At 44.6% G+C, this 18,109-nt stretch overlaps 1 protein-coding gene and 1 long non-coding RNA gene across 8 annotated transcripts in view; one reads left to right on the forward strand and one right to left on the reverse strand.

Annotated features, from left to right (window-relative positions):
* The window catches only part of PDE1C (phosphodiesterase 1C), a 593,630-nt gene extending 587,392 nt beyond the window's left edge, over window positions 1-6,238 (reverse strand). For 5 of the 7 annotated variants that reach the window (XR_001719169.4, XR_010158831.1, XM_003318247.6 and 2 more), the window contains exon 1: window positions 5,460-6,225. Coding sequence is in view for 4 of the 7 variants with exons in the window: in XM_003318247.6 (XP_003318295.2) it covers window positions 5,460-5,544 (85 nt within the window). In the remaining 3 variants the exon portion in view is untranslated. Of the gene's footprint in view, window positions 1-156; window positions 211-5,459 lie in introns of those variants that run through there. The other 2 variants (XM_016957239.4, XM_063815292.1) reach the window with 2 other exon arrangements.
* On the forward strand, window positions 6,050-11,070 carry LOC129144542 (uncharacterized). Its single transcript, XR_008548965.2, has 3 exons — window positions 6,050-6,236; window positions 9,590-9,639; window positions 10,868-11,070. It is a non-coding gene; the product is annotated as an uncharacterized LOC129144542 (long non-coding RNA).
* Window positions 11,071-18,109: the final 7,039 nt, after the last annotated feature.

Raw genomic sequence — 18,109 nt, forward strand, 5'->3', positions numbered from 1 at the left:
AAGGGAAGGGACATTGAACAGACACCCACAGGGTGACAGCCAGGCACTGTGCATGGCCCTTCATTCCCCTGGCCATGGTTCACCCACAAGGAAGGTGTTACCACCTCCATTTATTCAGAGAAGAAAATTGAGGCTGAGGGAAGCTAAATGGCTCACCTAATGGGCATGATAAATCTGTGTGTGACTCCGAAGCCCAGGGTTTCCCACAGCAAATACAACCTCTCAGCTGGCCCCCTAAAAGCGGGCACTCTAATTGTTTGCTGACAATGGCAACTCCATTGTGAGAGCTCCTCAGGCAAAAGACATGGCTGCTCTCCGTCGAAGTGCAAATGCTGTGAAGTGGCATACACCGGTTTTAACCAGCATTAACTTTCCCTAATAACAGCATTTGGAGGGCATTTTAGAGTTAACAGCACAGTTGTTTCATGCATACCTTCACTCGATCCTCACCATACTGCCATAACCTAAGGATCTTACTCCCCATTTTACATGTGAGGAAACAGAGGCTCAGAGATAATGTGATTTGCCCATGGTGCAGAATGGAAGAGGATGAACAGCAGAGCAGAGACTGCAAGCCTCCGTTTGCAGACTCCTCTTCCCACACCCTGCCGCACCTGACTGACTCTGAGATACGACTGAGGGAGAGAATTAGGTCCATGAGCACTGGGAGGAGGCCATAGAATATTTTACCTGGAATCCTTACTGGGTTCTTTGCTCCCCGCCATCACTCACAACCAGGTGTAAAAGCTCCAAAGTTCTTGTTTCCACCCAGACTGCCTGCTTGTCTAAGCAGGCAGATGGAAGGCAGACAAGACACTCAGCTGAGAGAGCACAGAGACCAGTCTGGGCTCAGAAAGTCGTCAACCATATGCCCCAGGGGAGGCCGGGGGCCTCTCTGCCAGGGCTGGAGAGTGGGCCACACCCCCAGTGTATGCAGCCAATTCAATCAGACCTCAGCCACCCACCGAGCCCTGCCTGCCCAGATCCCCTCTGAGAGGAGCATCCAGGAGCAAACCTCCTCCCTTCAGCTTAGCCTCCGTCCCCTGCTGTCCAAGGGTAGGTCAGGGAAGCCCCACTCCCAGCCCCTCAAGCCTCCGATTGCTGTCTAGGGGCTTCTTGTTTATCCTCCTCTGGGACAACCCAAGGAGAGAAACACAAGGCAGAAAAGCCAGTGGCTGTTGCTACAGGAAACACATCTCTGTTAGCAACACCTCTTCAGTACAGGCCTAGAATTTTCCACAACACCAATAGGTTCATTTTTGAAGGAAGCAGCTTCTTTGACATTCACTCCGCTAACTTCACATCCCTCTGAGCCTCTGGTTTCACCCACCTCCTTCCAACACCATGCAGGTCATCACCGAGGGCAGGAGGGAAATGATGGGCCCTCCCTCAGCCCCATTTTCTCATCTGTAAAATGAACAGGGAGGAGCATCAAAAGAGATCAAGTGGGGCCCACTCAGGTGATTTAAAAGAAAAAATGTGCTTTTGTTTTTGGCAGACATACATCACTTTGAGGGGGAGGTGTTTGTTTGTATTTCAGGCAGCCTTCTGGAGAGAGCAAGAATCTGTGAATGACTTAATACAAACCCAAATAGACATCCAAACTCCAGAAGGAAAGTTCTTCTGAAATACAAGGTACTGCACCTACGCATCCCAATCATTCACTTCATATGCAAATGCTCCTTCACAAGTACTACCTCACCAGAGTCAATTTACACTTGCACTTCCACATATGGCCTTCAATTATGTCATCAGGATAATCACTTGCTGCAATCATAATAAGTTCAATGGTTTCCCAGGGATGGAACTCTCAAAGCATCAAGGCGCTTTCAAAGTCAGCACTTCTGAATGTGACATGTGTTCAATCTTAGTCTTGTTTCCAAGACCTTTTGACCACATACCCATTTCATGACCTGAGAAAATTACATAAAGAGGATGCAAAATAATTTGCCCTGGGACAGGGAAGCATGGGACTGAGGGAGCCCAGTGAGGCAGATTAACTAACCTTGTTTCTTCTACCTGATCTTCCTCCAGGGAGCAGCAACCCCACCCTGTCCCACATGCAGCAATGGTCTCATCTCTTTCTGGTTTTGCTCCAGCCTTGGCTGGTTAAGCAGAGTTAACAAACTCCCAGATCTCTCTGCTGCAGAATGATGGGCTAGTACCCAGGCTCCAGCAGAAATAAAGTCCACTGTGGGAGGCAGCATGATGTGTGGGACAAACCCCGGGCTGACGGGTCAGGGCAGATGTGGTTTGAATCCAACTCTGCCACCTAGCTGTGTGCCTTCTGGCAAATTATTTCCTCTGGAGTATTGGGAGTTTCTTCTCCTAAAACAGGGGTCATAACAGCTACTTTTCAGAGCTGTCGAAACATTGCTGGTGGGAGTAGAAGCTGGTAAATCTTTTCAGAAGGCAGTTGAGCAATATGTTTTAAAGTTCCTAAAAATGTTCATACTCTTAGACTAAGCAATTAAGCTTCTAGAAGTTTCTCTTTAAGAAGTACTCATGGGCCAGGCGCAGTGGCTCACACCTGTAATCCCAACACTTTGGGAGACCGAGGTGGGTGGATCACGAGGTCAGGAGATTGAGACCATCCTGGCTAACACAGTGAAACCCCACCTCTACTAAAAATACAAAAAAAAATTAGCGGGGCGTGTTGGCGGGCGCCTGTAGTCCCAGCTACTCCGGAGGCTGAGGCAGGAGAATGGTGTGAACGCAGGAGGCGGAGCTTGCAGTGAGCTGAGATCGGGTCACTGCACTCCAGCCCGGGTGAGAGAGCGAGACTCTGTCTCAAAAAAAAGTACTTACGATATACTCAAAGATTTAGTTTTTTATCACTGTTTATCATGGTGAAAATTAAAAGCAACCTAAATAGCCAACAATAGGAAGTTGATTTTTTAAATACTTTATATATAGCATGAAACAAAACTAAGGGTTTTTTTAAATAACACATTTTTCAAACATTATGATTTCATTTTGTAAAAACAATGTACATATTAGAAGTACATACAAGAAATATTAATATTTAGCATTGGATGATAAAATGACAGTTGATTTTCTTTCTTCCTTTTTTATTATTGTATTTTCTAAACTTGGCCTAAAATTTCTTAAATGTCTCTCTAGCAACTTACTAATTTCTGCTTTTTAAAATGGTTATGTATGAACATATCACATTGCCCCAAGAATACAAATTCCTTGAACACAGATTCTAAGTCTGATTTATCTTCATAAACTCCCCATGATATTAGCTTAGTGCCTTGAATAATTACAATTACCATTTACTGAATGTTTGCCGTGTGGCAGGCATTGTGCTAAATTGTATCTCTTAGCATAGTAAAATTGAATAAATGTGGAAAGGGGGAGGGAAGAAGAATAAGTAGAAAGAAGTGAATGAATAAATTCTCAGCAATCTGAAATAAGTTGGCAGCTATCTCACTTGGAAGCGACCAGCTCATTTTCAGAGTCTCTTCTGACCACCAGACCATACCAATCTGCTAGACCAACTCTTCTAACAGAAAGGGAAAATGTTAGGAAGAGGAGGACCACACTATGATCCTGGATTTTAGAAAGCCACACTTTGAAGGATAAGATCTCATAAGGACAACCTGGTATAACTTTTGAGAATTTTCTTACCAGAGTCAAGAAAACCAATTTAACATGACAATGATCTATTAATGAAACACTTTTGACTTTGGCAACCTTTAATTCTTTTCTACAAGCACTCCCTTAGCACCCACCAACACCATTTGAGAGGGAAAGATACATAAGCAGTCTCATCCTTAAGGAATTTTTAATGCAATGAGGACTACCAACAGGTGCCTAAATAACTGATTCAAGGCAGGGTGTGAGCTCCAACGGAGAACTCAGGGACTGGAGGGATTGCCAAGGGAGAAATTCTTTCTGATGGGGATGGAGAGTGGAAGACGTGGAAAGTGAAAGCTGGGATCTGAAGCATAGACAAGATTTCTCAATGCTGTGTTGAGGGAATGGCATTCCTGCCTGCAGGAACAGCCTAGGCAAAGGCTCAGACGGGTAGGATTTGGTACGTTTGGAGAAGGGTAAGTGTTCAGTCCATGCCCCAGAAACCTTGGGCTACTTTATTAAGAACAAAAGTGGCCCTGAGATGAGCTCCTTTTCTTGGTCTCTTCTTGGCCCTAGTACTTTCCTGATACACATCCAAGCAGACACAGCCCACAAAAAGCAAAATAATCTACCCCCTCATTTTCAAAAGCTTTGGGGTTCAGTTCAGATTAAGACCACAGTACTTTTGGAAGTACTTGAGTACTTCCAAAAGTAGGAATCAGAGTGGCTCCTGCCTCTATCCTGCTGTTCTCCAAAGGCTGACGTCCCAAAAAGCAGGCCTCCAGGGCTCCACCTGAGACTTGGGTTCTACTCACCTCCAAGGAAGATGTGGAGGCAATCCCTCACAAGTAGTTTCAAAACAGTCACAGCATGGGGCGGAAGGTAGAAGTATCAAGCACCCACCTCTTCAAATGCTAGGCCTCCAGAGGGTCAACCCTGTGGTCCTGCTGCTCCCTGAAGGTCCCCACAACCCCCTCTGGTCCCCCTCTTGGTGAAGGGTTTTGGGGGAAAGAAAACAGGAGCCACTGGGAGTCCCAAGGGCAGGAGAGGGAAACACCACCTGCAGCTCAGAGACACCACAGCTTTTTCTCAAATACTTTGGGTAGCATGACATATGATCCCCCCTCCCTGCGGCCTCTCTCTCAGACTGAATTGGCCTCTTTTTCTGCTTTATTTTTCTGAATCTCTCTGTTCTCTTCTCTCTCTTCATGTGTCCCTTTTCCTTTGTTTCAACTTTTATAGAAACTATTGTTCAATCTCTCTCTCTCTCTCTCTCTCTCTGAATTCCCCGGTCTCTGTCTCTCTCAGCCTCTCCTCTCTTGTTTCAGTCACTGTCTCCACGTCTTTGTCACTCTCTTAGTCTGTCTTGACGTCCGTCTCTATCTCTGGGGCCTAGGTGTTTCTATCAGTGTCCCCGTGTCTGGATGTTCCTGCCGCTCTGTCTGTGTGTCTCTATCATGTCCACATCTTCCTGTCGCTTTCTGTCTCCCTCTCTCGGCGCTATCTTCATCTCTCCATCGCAGCGTCTCCAGCCCTATTTCCACCCCTCCTTTCCACCGGCCTGCGTTATTAAAATCGCAGCCAGGAAACCGAGCAGTTCGGGGAGGTGTGATGCTGAAAACCAGCTTCCGCGCGACGCCGGGTCGGAGCCCGCGAGTGGTGCCGGGGGGGACAGCCCAGGGTGCGGCTTCTGTCCCGACCCAGTCGCCGCTCCCGGGGGCTCCCGCCCGGAGAGCACCCTCCGGCCCCAGCCCGACCCCAGCCCGACCCCAGCCCGACCCCTGAGCTCCCCCTGCCCGCTTAGAAAGGAACTCTGACCGCCACCGGAGAGGGCGTTTGCCCGAGCCAGGAGTCCGAGAGGGGTGGAAAGTTCTCACCGATGGTGAAGCTGTAGCCATCGATGCTGAAAGTGGCGCTCCGGCATTTTTTGAAGCCCTCCTTCCTGTTGCCGGCGTCCGTCATGGCTCGGCCGGCCGGGCAGGGGCCTCGCAGCGCGACCAGCGGCGTCTGCGGTCCCCCCCCCCACGGCGGAGTGAGCAGCCCGGGGCTCGGCGGCGAATCCTCCCCCGGCCGCGCCGCGCTGTCACCCTCAGCCCCGCCGCGCGCTGGCAGCTGAGCGCCTGGAGACAACAGCGGGGACCCAACGTCAACAGCTAAAGCGCTAGGAGCTCGGCGGAGGCAGGAGCCGTCGCGACTGCCCCATCTCCAAGCCGAGTTCCAGAGGCGGCGAGAGGAGTGTCAGGAAGGGAGGACGCGCGCCCGAGCGCGTGGACGGGGCTGACCGGTGGGCGCGGAGATCCCTGCCTGGCCACGCTACTCTCTGTCAGCCGCGGATCCCGCGCGCCACAGGCACGTCTGTTTTCCACTTCACCTTCTCCTTCCGTCTCTGGTGGCTGGGGGGATTTGGGGACCCAAGGGAATGGCTGAATTGGCGTCGTGCGTCTTCTAGATATGTTTTCTCTGGCAGACCGGGGAGCTTCCAGAAAGCACATCAACAGATGGAAAGGCAAACCCCTCAGCCATGAGATGTTGCCGAAGTTTACTCCAAACAAGGAAGTCGGGAAAATCGCCACGCCCACTTCCTCCTAGCCACTGCCCCCAGCACTGGCCTGGAGCCCCGATAGTGTTTCTTCTCCACTGTCCCTGCCAGGAAGGTAATTGTCAAAGTCACCGGAGGCTCTATGATGTGAAATGTACAATCGAATTAGAACTCGCCCCTTACCAACCATTCCAAATAGCTTGTCCTGTCCTTTCGAATTTGGGTTTGCCCAATGTGATAGACTCCTGGAATTTGCTGATGTGGAAGATATCTTACCATCCCATAGCTGACGTTCTTATTACAGGAGAGGAAACTGAGGCTGGATGGGGCTTGAGAAAAGTGCTACACAAGGAAGCGGCGGACTTTGGAGGCAGAAGTTTCACTTTATGACGATGCCAAGTTAGCCATTGGCCTTTGCAGTGCCTGAAATGACCGAGTTAGGCAAGGCTTACACTGGGAAAATTATTCCCACCGATCAGCAAGCAATTATTGAGGATTTACAGTTGCAGTGCTATCAGGGGCTGCAGATGCCCACGGGAAAAGAGACCAGAGCTGAGTCACACAGAAGAGTCCACGGTATAACAATGTGGAATGAGGGTTCTGTGCTCAAGCTATTGTGAGACTACAATTAATTTAGCCTCATTTTTGTGATGAAATTTGACACAATTAACAAACACTTGCCAATAATAAGAATCAACCAGGTATATTCCTAATTGATTCCAGTTGAGTTTAGAGGGTAATGGCTCCACATATCTTCAGAATCTAATGAAGATTAGAAACCTTGTCCCAAAAAAAGACACACAGACACACATGTACAATATTCTACATACAACTTCAGGGGGCCCATTAAAACCCCCAAGCCTACTGGAACCCAGGTTAATGCATGTCCCAGGAATTTAATCTTTTTCAATTCACCATGTATTTTTAAAGAAATGGAATTGTGTCAGAGTGTATGTAGTTGACACTTCAGTTATAAATTCTCTCAGGAAAGACCTAGAACCACATTCACATGGTCTGGTTAGGTTGGTAGTGAGATTAATTAATCACAGAGGCAACCAACAGTGTCATGAACCTCATGCCACATAGAATGGCATATTTCAGCATGCAGTCAGGGGTGTTTCAAAATCATCATGTAGTCCTTGAGACTGTAATACCCACGCCTGGAACCTGTTACAACATGGAGGCATGAAAAGGGCTCTGCTCACAGATAGACCTGGGTCTGAAAGCTGGCTCCACCACTTACCAGCTACATGGCCTTGACCTCCCTGAGTCTTACTTTCCTCCTCTGACAATAAGGATTAAGTAGGAGTAAGTACATAAAACCTAGGCACAGTGTATGCTTCCAGTTATTGCAATCACTAGCTGACTCCCAGATCTTACTATGTAGACCGCACGGAAAATTCTTCTCTGTGACAAAAATAACGTATTTTAGTTATTGTTGCCACCATTAATTTTATAGGTGAAGAGAATTTTTATATGTAACATTTTATATATAATATATTACATGTAATATAATGCGAGCTTGGTTTTTTGTTTGTTTGTTTTTGAGACAGTGTTTCACTCTGCTGCCCAGGCTGGAGTGCAGTGGTGCAATCATGGCTCACTGTGGCATCGACCTCTTGGGCTCAAGTGATCTTCCCACTTCAGCCTCCAAAGTAGCAGGGTCTATAGATACACGCCACCACACCTGGCTGCTTTAAAAAAAAAAAATTGTAGAGGCAAGGTCTCACTATGTTGCCTAGGCTTGTCTCGAACTCCCGAGCTCAAGTCACCCTCTGCCTCCATCTCCCAAAATGTTGGGATTACAGGAATGAGACACATGCCTGACCTTAATATTATGTATTTTTTAATATAGTAACCACCAAAGGTTTCTTATAGTTCCCCTTTCCCTGTATTTCTCCCATCTTCCCAAGCTTTTAAGTGAAGCACATGTCTTTTTTGTGCCAAAATAAGTCCTCAGCTGAGGAACCTGAAAGCCCTGAGTCTCCTGTAGTAAATTATCAAAAAAAAGAAAAAAGAAAAAGTCTATTGCAATGGAAATTTTTCCTTGCGTAAGTGAGTGAAATTAAAACTTGGTATTTAATCATCTTAACAGAAAAGCTTTCTGAAATATAACCTATGAAAATAATAAAAATGCAATCACTTCTCTGTCCCCTAAAGTCTGGTAAAAATAACTTGCCTGAATAATTAGAACTGTTTTTAAACTGCTTCTCCCCAGAATCATTATCTCTCTCCCTGGTTTTAGACACTGTACACCTACAGAACTACTAAAACGCACTGCTTCAAGTGCAAACTCTTAAAGCAGCCTTTTCAGCCTTTGGATTCTCACACCAAACCAAGTGAAGTTGAATGCTAACATTACATAAGTCAAGAAAGAATGAGTTCAAGACTGAGCTCAAAAGAAGCACGGCTTTTGTTTGCTCTTTCAGAATCACTCACTCAAGAAAGCCTGGGAAGTAAGAAAACTAAACCAAGACAGACAAGCAGATGTGTCAATCATCTGCTTTGGTAGTTGGAGCAGGATTTGACAAATTAATGTCTGCAGATGAAATCTGGCCCATCACCTGTTTTTGTGGCGTCTGCAAGCTAAAAACAGCTTTTATATTTTTAAGTGATTGAAAAAAATGAAAAGAATAATAATATTCTGTGACACATTAAAACTACATGAAACTTGAATTTTAGTATCCACAAGTAAAGTTTCATTGGAACATAGCTATGCTCATTTATTTCCATATTCTTTCTGGCTGCTTTCACACTACAAAGCCATTGTTCAGTAGCTGTGCCTGGGACCATATGGCCTGCAAAGCCAAAAATATTTACTATCTGGCCCTTTACATAAAATGCTTATTGACTCCTAAAATTATAGTAAGTATACTTTACATCTGTCAGGGTTTGGGTAACTTCTAGTTTTATTATATTTACTTTAACATTTGGGTTTGGAAAGAAATTTATCTTTTTTAACTGCTGGAATGGATTCTAACATGGAAGAACTCAGAGTGCATTCTAACAAACAAGGGAAACAGGGAGGGAAGAAGATCCCTAATAATTGTTTGATCCAGTCAATAGCTAAGACTAATTAGGTTAAGATTAATTTCTTCCAAGAAGTAATGTGTGATCCCGACTTCACTATAAGAAAGTAGAGGAGTAGCTGAACTCATTACCTACATCAGTTCATAGGATCAAATAATGTCCTTCAAATATAACAACAGTATATGACAGAATATAAAAAAGAATCTGGCAGGATGCTCCTCTGACTCCAGTGCTAATATCAAGTCTTTTGATTTGCTCTGTGGATCTGATGGTGGATTCTACTACATGTTTCTATATAAGAGAAAGGATATTAATGGCACGTTCTTGTTGCTCATTGGTTTTTCACTTTTAAAGTTCTAGAAAAATATAAGACAACATATATAGAATGTATCAAAAAGTATAGTTTCTAAGAAAACATCTTTTTATTTTTCATGCTAGAGAGAAGACAGCTCCTCAGCATCTCACTAATGCATTTCAACCATTCTCAGGTAGGAAGCTACCTACTATTTGGAATTCTCCCAACAGCCAATAGTCCAAGAATTGTAGGCCCAAGTTGCCCCAATAAGAGCATCGTGCACACACCTCATGGACACCTATCCAGCTGTCTAACAACCATTCCAAATTCTAGAAAGGGCCTCTTCCCATTCATATAATCATTGGCTGCAGGCAATGAAGTTTCTGAACTGCAACCTTGCTCCTTTGGCTGTAATTGATAGAACCCAAACTGGGCTAATGAATACCATTTCTGGGAATAGGAATTGTGAGAGGTAAAGAAAAAGTCCCAGTTCATTCCAGGTCCAGTTCCAGCTGGTATCTGAAAATCAGCTCCTCCCAAATTCCATAAGATACCCTACTACCCTTATACTATACAGTAGTCCCTTTTGTGAGTGATCCAATGTGAGTTGCTATTGCTTGAAACCAAGAGTTCTAGCTAATCTACCAAACAGACTCCCTTCAAGAAGGGAAGCAGAGGACGAAGAAATGAAGAGAGAAAAGAAGGAATTAAACTAACATTTACTGAGTGCCAACTATATACTAGGCATTGTGCTAACCAAGAAACAGTCCCTGCCTTTTAGAATTTTACAGGAAGAGTAAGTCTTAGAACAGTTCCTGGAACTGGGTGTCAGAATGAGAAAACAGTCACAGAAAGTCTGTGTTTCTGGATGCAGTTCCTTTTCAGCTGTCACCAGTACCCTCCTCTCTTTCATTTTACTTCTACCTTATTGCTTCCCTATAGTCCATTTTTTTTGTTTCTCACATAAATTAGACCCAGGAATGGCAGAGATAATCTAATTAAATGGGGAAGATAAAAAGTGTGTGCTTACATACTTGAGGGCCCAAAAAAGGTGCCAAAAACATACCCAGAAGGCCCTGATGGAGGTTACCGAATTCTGTTTCCACAAAGGGGCAATTTTTTTCTTTGGCTCCCTGTTCATTCAACTTTTTTTGAGTTTACATATTATTCATGCATCTGTGAAAGTGACTATCCTTAAGTACCTGCCTTTAGTGTCTCAGAAAATAATAGCTAAGGGCCCCCAAAGATCTCCCCATAACATAATGTAGCAAATTACAGTAAATTAAATTCTTGTTTTGCATTAAGAGTTTGGGGAGAATTTTATCATAGCCTTTGAAGTTAGGAGTTATAAGTGGAAACTTTCTGCAGTGGGGGTGAGGGAGACCAGAACAACTATTTTTAATTTCTTTTTCTTAATCCAGACTACCAAGCCTGGAATTGTCTTTCCCCTCAGCCAACCAGGTTTGCCTAGAGACCTCCCTCCTCACCATTCAGGTATCTGCTAATCTCCCGGGTCCTCCAGAAAGCATTTTCTGCCTGACATTCCTCAGGGGAGGTAACCACCCCCCTTGAAGCCTCCCCTGGATCCCATTCTGTGTCCCCATAATAAAATCATCACACTGTACTCATACTGCCTGTTTGCCTGCTCATCTCCTCATGAGGATATGGTCTGTGGGTAGCAGAGATGGGTCTTCCATCCTCAGCCCTGGCACAGAGTAAGCCTTCGCTAAAATATTTATGAATTAAAAAGTAAACAAAGATGTATAATGCAAGGCTGTGTGGCCAGGAGATGATGGGATTGGGGTAGGACAGCCAGCCCCATTAGCCATTCCCTCTCTCCACTCATCCTCTGTCTTTCTCTGTGATGAGCTTTAGAGCAAGTTCAAAACATGGCTCCATAGCAAATAGGTTAATAACTTTTAAAATTAATAAAATGAAACAAAAAGCTCCTCTTTTTGTTTCCTCAAAACACGGCTCCTTAGCAAATAGGTTAATAACTTTTAAAATTAATAAAATGAAACAAAAAGCTCCTCTACTTGCTAGCTGTGTGATCTTAGAAAAATGACTTAGCCTCTCTGAGTCTTAGTTTTTTCTTATGTAAAATGGACATATAATACCTATCTCATAAGAAATGTGTGAGTTATAATAATGTATGTAAAAGACTTACCCTGGACTCAACCCATAGTAAACATTCAATTTTACTTATTATTATTATGTCATATATATTATTATAACATGACAATGTTATTATTTTTAACATCGTCATCATCACTAGCATACTAGGTCCCTTTTGCACTTCTGTTTTCTACAGAGTGCTTAAGTTAATCCATAATCAGGGGCAAGAGGAACAGGGTTAGAGCTCACTCAACCCTGGGCCTAAGGCCCCAAAGTATCACCCTGTGAGCAATGGGACTGGAGGTTCTAGGTCTCCATCACTCAGGTGAGCTGCAGAAACTCATGGGCTTTCTGAGAGCTAGAGTCTGGGGCTTGCACAGTGCCTGCTTAATCACTCTTCCATCCACAAGACCCAGCCTCCATCACCCTCCCCATTCCATGATACTTCTGTCAGCTATGCTTCACTTCATTCAGCAGATGCATTGTGGTCCTCATAATGCATATTGTCTTGTGAACCTGCTGCATCAGCTAGGATGTCTTCTGTTCCCTGGGCATCCAGGGCACAGCTTCCTCCTGGTTTTCCTGCTACCTCTGCAGCCAATGCCTTTTCTGTTGTTGTTAACCAGGGAAACTTATCTTCTCATTCCATTCCCTCTTTCCTGAGCAATCCTCTTTGCTCTTCCCAGCTCTGTTAATGACTCTAAAATATTTATTTCCAGCCCAGATCACTAAGCAGCAAGTATAGTGATCTTTTTTCTTCAGTAGGTCTTACAGTCACCTTGGCCTTGACTCATGCAAATCTGAAATCTTCATCTTCCTATCCTTCCTCCAGAGTTTCCCTTGGGGTGTTAGGGGAGCCAGACAAAGCTTCTACACACTTGTCAAGCCAGGCTAGCCTTTACCACCCTCTTTCCAGCTGTCCCCGTAGAAGGAGCATTTCTCATCTGACTTGTTAGAGTTTCAGGCATTCCTTGGGCCCAACTCACTAGGGCAAGAGTCTCTCCTGGGCAGAGCCCATATGGCACCTCTGTGAGAGTTAGGAAAGGGTGCCCTTCTCCCAGGTGGAAGCAGCCCCATGCCAGGACAAACAGAGCTCAGTGAGCAGGGCCTGGGCTGAATGCTGCTCCCACTCAGTCCCTCGGTCAGGCATTTATATGATTTGGCTATGTCTCCACCCAAATCTCATCTTGAATTGTAGCTCCTATGATTCCCACGTGTTGTGGAAGGAACCTGGTGGGAGATAATTGAAGCATAGGGGCGGTTTCCCCCACACTGTTCTCATGGTAGTGAATAAGTCTCACGAGATCTGATGGTTTTAGAAAGGGAAACCCCTTTCACTTGATCCTTCATTCTCTCTTGTCTGCCACCATGTAAGACGTGCCTTTCACCTTCCACCACGGTTGTGAGGCCTCCCCAGCCATGTGGAACTGTGTGTCCATTAAACCTCTTTTTCTTTATAAATTACCCAGTCTTGGGTATGTCTTTATCAGCAGCATGAAAACGGGCTAATACCGTAAATTGGGTTCCTGGTCATAATACTTCCAGAATATTATCAAAGCCTCACTCTTCCACTCCAGTAGTGCCATCTCTGGAAATGGTCCTCCCTACTGCTCCACAACCAAATTGGGGAGCCTGTGAGTCATTACTCTTCCCTCTGTCTTTTTCATCTAAACAGTTACTAAGTCCACACAGAAATGTTCCCTCAATATATCTGGCATCTGTCCAGTCCTATCCACACAAGACCCCACCTTAGTCCAGGCTCCCACTGTCTCTCACATGAATTATCACAACAGCCTCTCACCTCCACAGCCAGCTTGCATTCTTGCTCCAAGCCATTGTCTATCCAGGAGCCAAAGAGATCTTTTTAAATAAAAATGTAGTCATGTCTTTCTTTTGCCTAAAATACTTCAGTGACTCCCTGTCGCTGTAGAAAAATCGATACTTAGAATAAAGTAAAAACCCCTTACCTTGGCTCATCAGGCCCTACAGAATCTTGGGGGAAACTGGGGAACATAGGGAAGTTTGGACCTTCTCCTGTAAGGAGTGGGCAGCATAAAACACATACAAGAGGACTTAGGAAGTATCAGAAAAGGAGTGGGGAAGTTAGTCAGAGAAGGGAAAGCAACCAATAAAGCTACCTGTGAGCACCTGGGGCTTAATCCTCTAAGAAACATCAGGAGCCAGTGTCAAATTGCCATTAGAAATGCATCTGGTTTCCCAATCTGATTCCGGACTCTCTCAAGGGTTTGGCTTTGACACGCTCTATCAACTCTTCTCACCTCTGACTTCCTGGAGAGGATTCAGACCTTCTGTGCTTCCCAGGATCAAGAAAAACAGCACTTAGTCATTTATTGTACACCTACTATGTGCAAATAGTTTGCATCTGTAACAAATATTCAAATTCTCAGTGACCTAACACCATAATAAAGGTTTTTTTTCTTGCTCATTACGAAGCCAGTATAGGTTGTGGGGAGCAGGTTGTGGAGTTTTGGCCTATGGAGTTATTCAGGGACTAAGCTGGCTCTCATCTCATAGCTTCATCAGCACCTAGAAGCTCAGAATCCTTCTCTGTATCCTCTGCATCTAGCTGGCCAGTGAAGGAAGAGAAAAATGGTGGAAGACTGTGAAGAATTTCAGAAACCAGGCATGGAATAAACACACATCCCTTCCTCCCACATTCTGTTAGCCAGAAATTAGTCATATGGCCCCACTAAACTGCAAGGGGTGGGTGACATCTGGGAAATGAAGTTAGGAAAGAAAAGAAGGTTTGGTAAACACAGATACTTTGAAACCCTATCCTCTCCACTGTTTTCACTCAATCTGACCACCAACTTACTAGGTGGAGACATGGTTAAACCCCGCATACCCAGGACTGAGGTCATGATCTGTCGCCACATCAGAGTTGGAACCTTTCTACCTTATTAAGCCCAGGTTCACACGATCAAAGCACCTGAGCCTACCACTGTGATGTAAATTTTATAAAGCGGGCCCGAGGTGGAGCCAAGATGGCCGAATAGGAACAGCTCTGGTCTACAGCTCCCAGCGTAAGCGACGCAGAAGACGGGTGATTTCTGCATTTCCATCTGAGGTACTGGTTTCATCTCACTAGGGAGTGCCAGATAGTGGGTGCAGGACAGTGGGTGCAGCGCACTGTGTGTGAGCCGAAGCAGGGCGAGGCATTGCCTCACTTGCGAAGTGCAAGGGGTCAGGGAGTTCCCTTTCCTAGTCAAAGAACGGGGTGACAGATGGCACCTGGAAAATCGGGTCACTCCCACCCTAATACTGCGCCTTTCCAACGGGCTTAAAAGATGGCACACCAGGAGATTATATCCCGCACATGGCTCGGAGGGTCCGACGCCCACGGAGTCTCACTGATTGCTAGCACAGCAGCAGTCTGAGATCAAACTGCAAGGTGGCAGCAAGGCTGGGGGAGGGGCGCCTGCCATTGCCCAGGCTTGATTAGGTAAACAAAGCAGCCGGGAAGCTCGAACTGGGTGGAGCCCACCACAGCTCAAGGAGGCCTGCCTGCCTCTGTAGGCTCCACCTCTGGGGGCAGGGCACAGACAAACAAAAAGACAGCAGTAACCTCTGCAGACTTAAATGTCCCTGTCTGACAGCTTTGAAGAGAGTAGTGGTTCTCCCAGCATGCAGCTGGAGATCTGAGAACGGGCAGACAGCCTCCTCAAGTGGGTCCTTGACCCCCGAGCAGCCTAACTGGGAGGCACACCCCAGTAGGGGTAGACTGACACCTCACACGGCTGGGTACTCCTCTGAGACAAAACTTCCAGAGAAACAATCAGGCAGCAGCATTTGCGGTTCACCAAGATCCGCTGTTCTACAGCCACTGCTGTTCTGCAGCCACTGCTGCTGATGCCCAGACAAACAGGGTCTAGAGTGGACCTCTAGCAAATTCCAACAGACCTGCAGCTGAGGGTCCTGTCTGTTAGAAGGAAAACTAACAAACAGAAAGGACATCCACATCAAAAACCCTTCTGTACGTCACCATCATCAAAGACCAAAAGTAGGTAAAACCACAAAGATGGGGAAAAAACAGAACAGAAAAACTCAAACTCTAAAAAGCAGAGTGCCTCTCCTCCTCCAAAGGAACGCAGCTCCTCACCAGCAACTGAACAAACCTGGATGGAGAATGACTTTGACGAGTTGAGAGAAGAAGGCTTCAGATGATCAAACTACTCCAAGCTACAGGAGGAAATTCAAACCAATGGCAAAGAAGTTAAAAACTATGAAAAAAAAATAGATGAATGGATAACTAGAATAACCAACGCAGAGAAGCTCTTAAAGGAGCTGATGGAGCTGAAAGCCAAGGCTCAAGAACTACGTGAAGAATGCAGAAGCCTCAGGAGCCAATGCAATCAACTGGAAGAAAGGATATCAGTGATGGAAGATGAAATGAATGAAATGAAGCAAGAAGGGAAGTTTAGAGAAAAAAGAATAAAAAGAAACAAACAAAGCCTCCAAGAAATATGGGACTATGTGAAAAGACTAAACCTATGTCTGATTGGTGTACCTGAAAGTGACAGAGAGAATGGAACCAAGTTGGAAAACACTCTGCAGGATATTATCCAGGAGAACTTCCCCAATCTAGCAAGTCAGGCCAACATTCAGATTCAGGAAATACAGAGAACGCCACAAAGATATTCCTCGAGAAGAGCGACTCCAAGACACATAATTGTCAGATTCACCAAAGTTGAAATGAAGGAAAAAATGTTAAGGGCAGCCAGAGAGAAAGGTCGGGTTACCCACAAAGGGAAGCCCATCAGACTAACAGTGGATATCTCAGCAGAAACTCTACAAGCCAGAAGGGAGTGGGGGCCAACAATATTCAACATTCTTATAGAAAAGAATTTTCAACCCAGAATTTCATATCCAGCCAAACTAAGCTTCATAAGTGAAGGAGAAATAAAATACTTTACAGACAAGCAAATGCTGAGAGATTTTGTCACCACCAGGCCTGACCTAACAGAGCTCCTCAAGGAAGCACTAAACATGGAAAGGAAAAACCGGTACCAACCACTGAAAAAACATGCCAAAATGTAAAGACCATCAAGGCTAGGAAGAAACTGCATCAACTAACAAGCAAAATAACCAGCTAACATCATAATGACAGGACCAAATACACACATAACAATGTTAACTTTAAATGTAAATGGGCTAAATGCTCCAATTTAAAAGATACAGACTGGCAAATTGGATAAAGAGTCAAGACCCATCAGTGTGCTGTATTCAGGAAACCCATCTAATGTGCAGAGACACACATAGGCTCAAAATAAAAGGATGGAGGAAGATCTACCAACCAAATGGAAAACAAAAAAAGACAGGGGTTGCAATCCTAGTCTCTGATAAAACAGACTTCAAACCAACAAAGATCAAAAGAGACAAAGAAGGCCATTACATAATGGTAAAGGGATCAATTCAACAAGAAGAGCTAACTATCCTAAATATATATGCACCCAATACAGGAGCACCCAGATTCATAAAGCAAGTCCTGAGTGACCTACAAAGAGACTTAGACTCCCACACAATAATAATGGGAGACTTTTACACCCCACTGTCAACATTAGACAGATCAATGAGACAGAAAGTTAGCAAGGATACCCAGGAAATGACCTCAGCTCTGCACCAAGCAGAACTAGTAGACATCTACAGAACTCTCCACCCCAAATCAACAGAATATACATTTTTTTCAGCACTACACCACATCTATTCCAAAATTGACCACATAGTTGGAAGTAAAGCTCTCCTCAGCAAATGTAAAAGAACAGAAATTATCACAAACCGTCTCTCAGACCACAGTGCAATCAAACTAGAACTGAGGACTAAGAAACTCACTCAAAACTGCTCAACTACATGGAAATTTATAGCACTAAATGCCCACAAGAGAAAGCAGGAAAGATCCAAAATTGACACCCTAACATCGCAATTAAAAGAACTAGAAAAGCAAGAGCAAACATATTCAAAAGCTAGCAGAAGGCAAGAAATAACTAAAATCAGAGCAGAACTGAAGGAAATAGAGACACAAAAAACCCTTCAAAAAATTAATGACTGCTCCTGAATGACTACTGGGTACATAATGAAATGAAGGCAGAAATAAAGATGTTCTTTGAAACCAACGAGAACAAAGACACAACATACCAGAATCTCTGGGACACATTCAAAGCAGTGTGTAGAGGGAAATTTATAGCACTAAATGCCCACAAGAGAAAGCAGGAAAGATCCAAAATTGACACCCTAACATCGCAATTAAAAGAACTAGAAAAGCAAGAGCAAACATATTCAAAAGCTAGCAGAAGGCAAGAAATAACTAAAATCAGAGCAGAACTGAAGGAAATAGAGACACAAAAAACCCTTCAAAAAATTAATGAATCCAGGAGCTGCTTTTTTGAAAAGATCAACAAAATTGATAGACCGCTAGCAAGACTAATAAAGAAGAAAAGAGAGAAGAATCAAATAGATGCAATAAAAAATGATAAAGGGGATATCACCACCGATCCCACAAAAATACAAACTACCATCAGAGAATACTACAA

The sequence above is a fragment of the Pan troglodytes genome, chromosome 6, assembly GCF_028858775.2.
Source record: "Pan troglodytes isolate AG18354 chromosome 6, NHGRI_mPanTro3-v2.0_pri, whole genome shotgun sequence".
NCBI lineage: Eukaryota > Metazoa > Chordata > Mammalia > Primates > Hominidae > Pan > Pan troglodytes.